Genomic DNA, 12,303 nt, shown 5'->3' with positions numbered 1-12,303 from the left:
TTCTATAGTCATCAGGTTCCTACCTGGTTTATCATTAGTATTACATTTCTATAGTCATCAGGTTCCTACCTGGTTTATCATTAGCATTACATTTCTATAGTCATCAGGTTCCTACCTGGTTTATCATTAGTATTACATTTCTATAGTCATCAGGTTCCTACCTGGTTTATCATTAGTATTACATTTCTATAGTCATCAGGTTCCTACCTGGTTTATCATTAGCATTACATTTCTATAGTCATCAGGTTCCTACCTGGTTTATCATTAGTATTACATTTCTATAGTCATCAGGTTCCTACCTGGTTTATCATTAGTATTACATTTCTATAGTCATCAGGTGGTCAGGTTCCTACCTGGTTTATCATTAGTATTACATTTCTATAGTCATCAGGTTCCTACCTGGTTTATCATTAGTATTACATTTCTATAGTCATCAGGTGGTCAGGTTCCTACCTGGTTTATCATTAGTATTACATTTCTATAGTCATCAGGTTCCTACCTGGTTTATCATTAGTATTACATTTCTATAGTCATCAGGTTCCTACCTGGTTTATCATTAGTATTACATTTCTATAGTCATCAGGTGGTCAGGTCCTACCTGGTTTATCATTAGTATTACATTTCTATAGTCATCAGGTTCCTACCTGGTTTATCATTAGTATTACATTTCTATAGTCATCAGGTTCCTACCTGGTTTATCATTAGTATTACATTTCTATAGTCATCAGGTTCCTACCTGGTTTATCATTAGCATTACATTTCTATAGTCATCAGGTTCCTACCTGGTTTATCATTAGTATTACATTTCTATAGTCATCAGGTTCCTACCTGGTTTATCATTAGTATTACATTTCTATAGTCATCAGGTTCCTACCTGGTTTATCATTAGTATTACATTTCTATAGTCATCAGGTGTTTATCATTAGCATTACATTTCTATAGTCAGGTTCCTACCTGGTTTATCATTAGCATTACATTTCTATAGTCATCAGGTTCCTACCTGGTTTATCATTAGTATTACATTTCTATAGTCATCAGGTTCCTACCTGGTTTATCATTAGCATTACATTTCTATAGTCATCAGGTTCCTACCTGGTTTATCATTAGCATTACATTTCTATAGTCATCAGGTTCCTACCTGGTTTATCATTAGCATTACATTTCTATAGTCATCAGGTTCCTACCTGGTTTATCGTTAGCATTACATTTCTATAGTCATCAGGTTCCTACCTGGTTTATCATTAGTATTACATTTCTATAGTCATCAGGTTCCTACCTGGTTTATCATTAGTATTACATTTCTATAGTCATCAGGTGGTCAGGTTCCTACCTGGTTTATCATTAGCATTACATTTCTATAGTCATCAGGTTCCTACCTGGTTTATCATTAGTATTACATTTCTATAGTCATCAGGTTCCTACCTGGTTTATCCTTAGTATTACATTTCTATAGTCATCAGGTGGTCAGGTTCCTACCTGGTTTATCATTAGTATTACATTTCTATAGTCATCAGGTGATCAGGTTCCTACCTGGTTTATCATTAGTATTACATTTCTATAGTCATCAGGTTCCTACCTGGTTTATCATTAGTATTACATTTCTATAGTCATCAGGTGGTCAGGTTCCTACCTGGTTTATCATTAGCATTACATTTCTATAGTCATCAGGTGGTCAGGTTCCTACCTGGTTTATCATTAGCATTACATTTCTATAGTCATCAGGTTCCTACCTGGTTTATCATTAGTATTACATTTCTATAGTCATCAGGTGGTCAGGTTCCTACCTTGTTTATCATTAGCATTACATTTCTATAGTCATCAGGTTCCTACCTGGTTTATCATTAGCATTACATTTCTATCGTCATCAGGTTCCTACCTGGTTTATCATTAGCATTACATTTCTATAGTCATCAGGTTCCTACCTGGTTTATCATTAGTATTACATTTCTATAGTCATCAGGTTCCTACCTGGTTTATCATTAGTATTACATTTCTATAGTCATCAGGTGGTCAGGTTCCTACCTGGTTTATCATTAGTATTACATTTCTATAGTCATCAGGTGGTCAGGTTCCTACCTGGTTTATCATTAGCATTACATTTCTATAGTCATCAGGTTCCTACCTGGTTTATCATTAGTATTACATTTCTATAGTCATCAGGTTCCTACCTGGTTTATCATTAGTATTACATTTCTATAGTCATCAGGTGGTCAGGTTCCTACCTGGTTTATCATTAGTATTACATTTCTATAGTCATCAGGTGGTCAGGTTCCTACCTGGTTTATCATTAGCATTACATTTCTATAGTCATCAGGTTCCTACCTGGTTTATCATTAGTATTACATTTCTATAGTCATCAGGTTCCTACCTGGTTTATCATTAGCATTACATTTCTATAGTCATCAGGTTCCTACCTGGTTTATCATTAGCAATACATTTCTATAGTCATCAGGTTCCTACCTGGTTTATCATTAGCATTACATTTCTATAGTCATCAGGTTCCTACCTGGTTTATCATTAGCATTACATTTCTATAGTCATCAGGTTCCTACCTGGTTTATCATTAGCATTACATTTCTATAGTCATCAGGTTCCTACCTGGTTTATCATTAGTATTACATTTCTATAGTCATCAGGTGGTCAGGTTCCTACCTGGTTTATCATTAGTATTACATTTCTATAGTCATCAGGTGATCAGGTTCCTACCTGATGAACACAGATGTTACATTTGTCACAGAAGACCATGTCGTTGCCCTCCTCGCTGTCGGGGGAGCGACACACGTCACAGATGACATCCTCGTCGTACTCGATGCCCAGCCCTTCTACCGTGTCGATGGCGTGGTTCATGTTGTCATGGCACTGACGCTCCAACGCCTCCATGGTGCGCTCCAGCGTCAACTCGTCCACAGGCCCCTCCCCTGGGAGACAGAATAATACACCAATCAAAACATAGCTCCTCTACAGTTGGGAATAGGCCCAGTCAGAACATTGTTGCGAGAGCTCCAAACCTCCCTCTTTTCTCTAAGGCCATACAGTGCATCTGGAAAGTATTCAGACCACTTGACCTTTTCCACATGTTGTTACATTACAGCCTCATATAGACAGGCCTTATTCTAAATGTATTAAATGTTTTCCATCAATCTACACACAATAGCCCATAATGACATCACAACAGCCCATAATGACATCACAATAGCCCATAATGACGTCACAATAGCCCATAATGACGCCACAATAGCCCATAATGACGTCACAATAGCCCATAATGACATCACAATAGCCCATAATGACATCACAATAGCCCATAATGACGTCACAATAGCCCATAATGACATCACAATAGCCCATAATGACATAGTCAAAACAGGTTATTAGAAAGTTTTACAAATGTATTAAAAATAAAATAAACAAATGACTTATTTACATAAGTATTTAGACCATTTGATATGAGACTCAAAACTGAGCTCAGGTGCATCCTGTTTCCATTGATCATCCTTGAGATGTTTCTACAACTTGGGAGTCCACCTGTGGTAAATGCAATTGATTGGACATGATTGGTGACCTAAATTGGGACATGCTTAAACCATATGACCAAGTCCTAAACCAATGGGACTCCCTAAATCTCTCTCAGATTATCACCAATCCCACAAGGTCTGACTCCAAACGCCCAGAAAAGGCTACTCTCCTCGATGTTATTCCAGCTCAGCGTTGAGTCCTTACCCATGTGTTCCAGCTCAGCGTTGAGTCCTTACCCATGTGTTCCAGCTCAGCGTTGAGTGCCTGCAGCCAGTAGAGGTCCATGTTATCCAGGTCATAAGAGCACATGGCCTCAGCCAGCTCCTTGATGTTAACGTAACCCGTCTCTGTAGAGGCCTGGCTCCAACACTGGATATACCTCTTCTGTAGGGTGAACAACACCTCCTTGGGCTTCTCCTCTATGTTCCTACAGACAGACGCACGCAGACACAATGAGAGGCTAGCAGTGGCTATTACTCAGAAGAGAAATCAGTATCCTGAGGTACAGGGACTAGTGGGAGGATTACCTGATAGAGGCGTGTGGGATGGTTTCAGGGAAGGCCGGCACCTGCACCCCCTTCTCCCACTCCTGTCTCCAGGTGTCCCCCAGCAGGTAATAGTCTTCAGGGGAGACATGGTGAGAGTCTGGCAGCTTCATGGCACTGATCAGGTCTTTCCTGAACACCTAGAGAGGAGTCACAAATACACACATTACATTGTCTGTGTCCAAATTGATAACCTATTCCCTACATAGTCCACTACTTTTGACCAGAGCCCTGTGGGGAATAGGGTGCCATTTGGGACAAGACACTCAGGAAGCTGACGTGAGGTGTGCAGGACAGGAACGGCAGCATGGCGTACCTCTGCTGGTTTCTTGGGCACGGAGGCAGGGGTTCCAGGTTTACTTCCATACTTGTTAGAGGAGCAGAAGGAGGTGGAAGGACCTGGGGAGTACAAGGTAGAGTGGGGGGGGGTGTAGGAGGGTTAGAGAGGTAGAGGGAGGGAGGGAGGAGGGGCAGAGAGAGATAGAGGGATGGGGGTAGAGAGAGGTTTAAGGCATTTCTTCCCATCTGGAACAGTTCGTACAAATATTATGACATTGTGATGTTTTTATTCGATTTGGTCTTTTCCCCCCAGCCTGTATCCAAAGTCTACACCACTTCGTGATTGGTTAACAGGAGGGACTCTCCAATGAAGTGTGTGGTCATTCAACGAGACACTAATCGTTTCCACTTGAGAAATACCGAACCAAACATCTGATGACTAAGAGCTCCTCGGCAACAACTTCAAAATGAATGACAGATTTCTTGAGATAACTTAGATTAATTCAGATTATTTTGAGAATTTGTATACTGGATACGGCGTCCCCAGATGGACAAATAGTACTATTGCAGTTTAAAATAAATTTTTAAAGCGAAGGTCTTTTAAGGGAGTATGTGACTGGTTCAGTTCACTCCGAACTCGGCGACATAAAGTACTCGGAAGGCTTTAGCGAGAGGAAGAGGGGGTAGAGCGGTTCATTTAAAGCCTTTCTCTGTTTACAGACAGCATGTTATTCTCAATGACTGTCGTGGGTTTCATCATGTCATGACGTAAAGACAGTTGGAACTCACTCTCATTGTCAGAACTGTCACTGCTGCTTGTAGACCTGAGCCGTTTCATCATGATGGATCCTACAGGGAGAAGAGGAGACATCAGAGGTAGAAGACATGACAGAGCTAAGAGCCAGAATAGCTTGCAAAATGGGGCCTCTGTACTAGCGTCAACTTAGAAACATTCAGGGGAGCATTAGGCCTCCATCAGATCCGCAGCGTAAAATTCTGCAGTCAAACTTGTATTCCAACATAATGGATATGTGCAACAACAGTTCAACATTCACCTTCTGATTCTATTTCTGTCAAGTCTACACATACAGTTTGATGCATAGGTTGGATTTATGCAACGTGGGCACCACACAGAACATACTGCAACTGCTCTGCAAGGCACACGCTACAGGGCACACGCTACAGGGCACACGCTACAGGGCACACGCTGCAGGGCACACGCTGCAGGGCACGCGCTGCAGGGCACGCGCTGCAGGGCACACGCTGCAGGGCACACGCTACAGGGCACACGCTACAGGGCACACGCTACAGGGCACACGCTACAGGGCACACGCTACAGGGCACACGCTACAGGGCACACGCTACAGGGCACACGCTACAGGGCACACGCTACAGGGCACACCCTGGGCACACGCTACAGGACACACGCTACAGGGCACACCCTGGGCACACGCTACAGGGCACACGCTACAGGGCACACGCTACAGGGCACACGCTACAGGGCACACGCTACAGGGCACACGCTACAGGACACACGCTACAGGGCACACGCTACAGGGCACACGCTACAGGGCACACGCTACAGGGCACACGCTACAGGGCACACGCTACAGGGCACACGCTGCAGGGCACACGCTGCAGGACACACGCTGCAGGACACACGCTGCAGGACACACGCTGCAGGACACACGCTGCAGGACACACGCTGCAGGACACACTCTGCAGGACACACTCTGCAGGACACACTCTGCAGGACACACTCTCTGCAGGACACACTCTCTGCAGGACACACTCTCTGCAGGACACACTCTCTGCAGGACACACTCTCTGCAGGACACACTCTCTGCAGGACACACTCTCTGCAGGACACACTCTCTGCAGGACACACTCTCTGCAGGACACACTCTCTGCAGGACACACTCTCTGCAGGACACACTCTCTGCAGGACACACTCTCTGCAGGACACACTCTCTGCACACACTCTCTGCAGGACACACTCTCTGCAGGACACACTCTCTGCAGGACACACTCTCTGCAGGACACACTCTGCAGGACACACTCTGCAGGACACACTCTGCAGGACACACTCTGCAGGACACACAACATTCCATTGTAAATGTATTTACTTCCGGTAAGTGACTCTGTCGGTGTCATCGAGGCGTTTGTCTACATAACGTATGTCTGCATTAGATTCCCTTCAGAAAGTTGTCACGCCCCTCGACTTTGAACACATTCTGTTGTTACAAGGTGGAATTAAAATGGATTTAAATTTGTAATTTTTCGTCAACGATCTACACAAAACACTATAATGTCAAAGTGGAAGAAAAATTCTAAAATATTAAAAATAAAAAAAACATGTCTTGATTAGGGAAGTATTCAACCCTGAGTCACCATGTTGGAATCACCTTTGGCAGTGATACATCAGAGTGTTTCTGGGTAAGTTTAAGAGCTTTGCACACCTGGATTGTACAATATTTGCACATTATTTGTTACATTCCTCAAGCCATAGATTGTCAAGCCAACTAACTAGGCCACTCAGGAACATTCGATGTCCAAAGTGCAATTAATAACTCTGTCATCATGAAGTGCTTTGAGAGACTAGTCAAGGACCATATCACCTCCACCTTACCTGACACCCACTTCAATGTGCTTACCACCCCAATAGGTCCACAGACGACGCAATTGCCATCACACTGCACAGTGCTCTGTCCCATTCGACATGAGGCACATCTATGTAACAATGCTTTTCGTTGACTATAGCTCAGCATTCAACACCATAGTACCCTCCAAGCTCATCATTAAGCTTGAGTCCCTGGGTCTGAACCAGCCCTGTGCAATTGGGTCCTGGACTTCCTGACGGGTCGCCCCCAGGTGGTGAAGGTAGGAAACAACACCTCCACTTTGCTGATCCTCAACACTGGGGCCCCACAAGGGTGCGTGCTCAGCCCCCTCCTGTACCCCCTGTTCACCCATGACTGCGTGGCCAAGTACGCCTCCAACTCAATCATCAAGTTTGTATATGACAACAGTGGTAGACTTAATTACCAACAACGATGAGACAGCCTACAGGGAGGAGGTGAGGGCAGGAAATGAACCTCTCACTCAACGTCAACAAAACAAATGAGATGATTGTGGAATTCAGGAAACAGCAGAGGGAGCACCCCCCTATAAACATCGATGGGACAGTAGTGGAGAAGGTGGAAAGCTTCAAGTTCCTCGGCGTACACATCACGAACAAACTGAAATGGTCCAACCACACAGACAGCATCGTGAAGAAGGCACAACACCGCCTGTTCAACCTCAGAAGAAATTTGGCTTAAAACCTAAAACGCTAACTTTCACAGATGCACAATCGAGAGCATCCTGTCGGGCTGGATCACAGCCTGGTACGGCAACTGCTCCGCCCGCAACCGCAAGGCTCTCCAGAGGGTGGTGCGTTCTGCCAACACATTACCAGGGGCAAACTTCCCGCCCTCCTGGACACCTACAGCACCCGATGCCATAGGAAGGCCAAAATATCAATGACATCAACCACCCGAACCACTGCCTGTTCACACCACTATCATCCAGAAGGCGAGGTCAGTACAGGTGCATCAAAGCAGGGACCGAGAGACTGATAAACAGCTTCTATCTCAAGGCCATCAGACTGTTAAATAGCCACCACTAACACATCAGAGGCGGCTGCCTACAGACATAGATTTTTTTTTTTTCCGGTTACTAGTCCAACGCTCTAACCACTAGGCTACGCTGCCGCCCCAGATTAGGAATCACTGGCCACATTTATAAATGGATCACTGGCCACTTTAATAATGTTTCCGTATCCTGCATTTCTGATCGAATATGTATAAACGGCACTCCACACTATTCTACAGTATCTTAGTCACTTTTAAATTGTGTTAACACATCGCATCACCCATCTCATATGTATATACTGTATTGCATTCTATACTACACCACTGACTGTTAAACAGCCATCACTAGCACATCAGAGGCAGCTGCCTACAGACATAGATTAGGAATCACTGGCCACTTTAATAATGTCTCCATATCTTGCATTACTCAGCTCATGTGTTTAAACTGTACTCTATACTAGAGTATCTTAAATCACAAATTGTTTGTAAATAGTGCATCTCCCAACTCATATACAGTTGAAGTCGGAAGTGTACATAAACTAGTTTTAATGACTCCAACCTAAGTGTTTCAACCACTCCACAAATCTCTTGTAAACAAACTATAGTTTTGGCAAGTCGGTTAGGACATCAACTGTGTGCTTGACACAAGTAAGTTTTTCCAACAACTGTTTACAGACAGATTATTTCACTTATTACTCCCTGTATCACAATTCCAGTGGGTCAGAAGTTTACATGCACCAAGGTGACTGTGCCTTTAAACAGCTTGGAACATTCCAGAAAATTATGTCATGGCTCTAGATGCTTCTGATAGGCTAATTGACAACATTTGAGTCAATTGGAGGTGTACCTGTGGATGTATTTCAAGGCCTATCTTCAAACTCAGTGCTTCTTTGCTTGACATCATGGGAAAATCATAAGAAATCAGCCAAGTCATCAGGAAAAAAATAAATTGTAGACCTCCACAAGTCTGGTTCATCCTCAGGAGCAATTTCCAAACACCTGAAGGTACCATGTTCATCTGTACAAACAATAGTACACAAGTATAAACACCATGGAACCACGCAGCCGTCATACCACTCAGGAAGGAGACGCGTTCTGTCTCCTAGAGATGAACGTACTTTGGTGCGAAAAGTACAAATCAATCCCAGAACAACAGCAAAGGACCTTGTGAAGATGCTGGAGGAAACGGGTACAAAAACATCTATATCCACAGTAAAACGAGTCCTATATCGACATAACCTGAAAGGTCGCTCAGCAAGGAAGAAGAAAGGTCTTAGTTTCTGGCCATTTTGAGCCTGTAATCGAACCCACAAATGCTGATGCTCCAGATACTCAACTAGTCTAAAGAAGGACAGTTTTATTGCTTCTTTAATTAGGACAACAGTTTTCAGCTGTGTTAACATAATTTCAAAAGTGTTTTCTAATGATCAATTAGCCTTTTAAAATGATAAACTTGGATTAGCTAACACAACGTGCCATTGAAACAAAGGAGTGATGGTTTCTGATAATGGGCCTCTGTACACCTATGTAGATATTCAATAAAAATCAGCCGTTTCCAGTCATTTACAACATAAACAATGTCTACACTGTATTTCTGATCAATTTGATGTTATTTTAAAATTGACTTTTTTTTTTTAAATACATGTTTCTCTTTCAAAAACAAGGACATTTCTAAGTGACCCTAAACTTTTGAACGGTAGTGTATGTATATATATTTTTAATGTTAGATCTACATGTTTTGGGGGATATATGTTGTGAAACTGTTGAGATATTACTGCCGTTTCGGAGCTTGAAGCACAAGCATTTCACTACACCCACAATAATATCTACTAAACACGTGAATGTGACAAATAAAAATGGATTTGAAATTCACTGCTAGACTGAGGGACCTTACAGATAATTGTATGTGTGGGGTATAATATATAATAATAATAATAATAATAATAAATGCCATTTAGCTGACGCTTTTATCCAAAGCGACTTACAGTCATGTGTGCATACATTCTACGTATGGGTGGTCCCGGGAATCGAACCCACTACCCTGGCGTTACAAGCGCCCTGCTCTACCAACTGAGCCACAGAAGGACCACTGGTAGAGAGATGAGGGACCTTACAGATAATTGTATGTGTGGGGTAGAGAGATGAGGGACCTTACAGATAATTGTATGTGTGGGGTAGAGAGATGAGGGACCTTACAGATAATTGTATGTGTGGGGTAGAGAGATGAGGGACCTTACAGATAATTGTATGTGTGGGGTAGAGAGATGAGGGACCTTACAGATAATTGTATGTGTGGGGTAGAGATGAGGGACCTTACAGATAATTGTATGTGTGGGGTAGAGATGAGGGACCTTACAGATAATTGTATGTGTGGGGTAGAGAGATGAGGGACCTTACAGATAATTGTATGTGTGGGGTAAAGAGATGAGGACCTTACAGATAATTGTATGTGTGGGGTACAGAGATGAGGGACCTTACAGATAATTGTATGTGTGGGGTAGAGATGAGGGACCTTACAGATAATTGTATGTGTGGGGTAGAGAGATGAGGGACCTTACAGATAATTGTATGTGTGGGGTAGAGAGATGAGGGACCTTACAGATAATTGTATGTGTGGGGTAGAGAGATGAGGGACCTTACAGATAATTGTATGTGTGGGGTACAGAGATGAGGGACCTTACAGATAATTGTATGTGTGGGGTAGAGAGATGAGGGACCTTACAGATAATTGTATGTGTGGGGTAGAGAGATGAGGGACCTTACAGATAATTGTATGTGTGGGGTAGAGAGATGAGGGACCTTACAGATAATTGTATGTGTGGGGTAGAGAGATGAGGGACCTTACAGATAATTGTATGTGTGGGGTAGAGAGATGAGGGACCTTACAGATAATTGTATGTGTGGGGTAGAGAGATGAGGGAGTCTTTCAAAAACCATGTTAAATCACTTATTAAACACAGAGTGAGTCCAAGCAAATTATTAAGCAAATGTTTACTCCAACTACTGCTACCGCTACCAATACTACCGCTACCAATACTACCGCTACTGCCGCTACCGCTACTACTGCTACTACTGCTACCGCTACTAATGCTACTAGTGCTACTACTAATACTACCCAAGTGCTACTACTACTAGCTACTGCCGCTACTACTACTACCGCTACTATACTACCAGTGCTACTACTGCTACCAGTGCTACTAATACTACCACTACTACTACTACCTGCTGCTACCCTACTACTACCACCAGTGCTACTACCGCTACTACGCTACTACCACCGCTACTACTACTACCGCTGCTACTACTACCACCAGTCCTAATACTACCGCTACCAGTCCTGCAGCTACTACCAGTGCTGCTACTAATACCAGTGCTGCTACTACCAGTGCTACTACCGCTACCAGTGCTACTACTACTACCACCAGTGCTACTACTACTACTACGCACCAGTGCTACTACCACCACCAGTACTACTACGCTACCTAACCAGTGCTACGCTACCACCAGTGCTACTACTGCTACCGCTACTACTACTACCACCACCAGTGCTGCCGCTACTACTACCGCCAGTTAATGCTGCTACTACTACCACCAGTCCTGCCACTGCTACCGCTACTACTACCGCCACCTAATACTCACTCTACTACTACTACCCACCACTGCTACCGCCACAGTGCTACTACCGCTACCACCAGTGCTACCACTGCTACCGATACTACTACTACCGCTACTAATACCACCGCTACTACTGCTACCACCACTACCGCTACCACCACACCGCTACTGCTGCTACTACTACCACCGCTGCTACTACTACCACCACCACTGCTGCTACTACTACTACCACCAGCTGCTACTACTACTACCAGTGCTGCTACTACTACTACCACCAGTGCTACTACTACTACTACCACCGCTACTACTACTACCACTACCACCAGTGCTGCTACTACTACTGCTACCAGTGCTACTACTACGCCACTACTGCTACCACTACTACTACTACCACCACTACTGCTACTACTGCCACCTACTACTAGTACCGCTACTACTACTACCACCACTGCTGCTACTACTACTACTACTAATACTGCCGCTACTACTACCACCACCAGTGCTAATACTACCACCACCAGTGCTGCTACTACTACCACCACCAGTGCTACGCTACTACTACTAGTGCTACTACTAGTGCTACTACCACTACTAGTACTACCACCACCAGTGCTACTACTACTACTAATGCTGTTACTACCACCACCAGTGCTACTACTACCACCAGTGCTGCTACTACTACCACCACCAGTGCTGCTACTACTACCACCAGTGCT

At 43.7% G+C, this 12,303-nt stretch overlaps 1 protein-coding gene across 1 annotated transcript in view; it reads right to left on the bottom strand.

Annotated features, from left to right (window-relative positions):
• Positions 1 to 12,303, bottom strand: part of LOC118400708 (protein Jade-3-like) — a 47,334-nt gene that overhangs the window by 21,037 nt on the left and 13,994 nt on the right. The window contains exons 2-6 of the mRNA XM_052475757.1: positions 5,130 to 5,189; positions 4,378 to 4,460; positions 4,044 to 4,201; positions 3,753 to 3,943; positions 2,707 to 2,918 (exon numbers count right to left, since the gene is read on the bottom strand). Coding sequence (XP_052331717.1) covers positions 2,707 to 2,918; positions 3,753 to 3,943; positions 4,044 to 4,201; positions 4,378 to 4,460; positions 5,130 to 5,181 — 696 coding nt within the window. The 5' untranslated portion in view covers positions 5,182 to 5,189. The remainder of the gene's footprint in view (positions 1 to 2,706; positions 2,919 to 3,752; positions 3,944 to 4,043; positions 4,202 to 4,377; positions 4,461 to 5,129; positions 5,190 to 12,303) is intronic.

Source organism: Oncorhynchus keta, chromosome 22 (assembly GCF_023373465.1).
Source record: "Oncorhynchus keta strain PuntledgeMale-10-30-2019 chromosome 22, Oket_V2, whole genome shotgun sequence".
Classification (NCBI taxonomy): Eukaryota; Metazoa; Chordata; class Actinopteri; order Salmoniformes; family Salmonidae; genus Oncorhynchus; species Oncorhynchus keta.
This window is presented reverse-complemented; position numbering and strand designations above follow the sequence as displayed.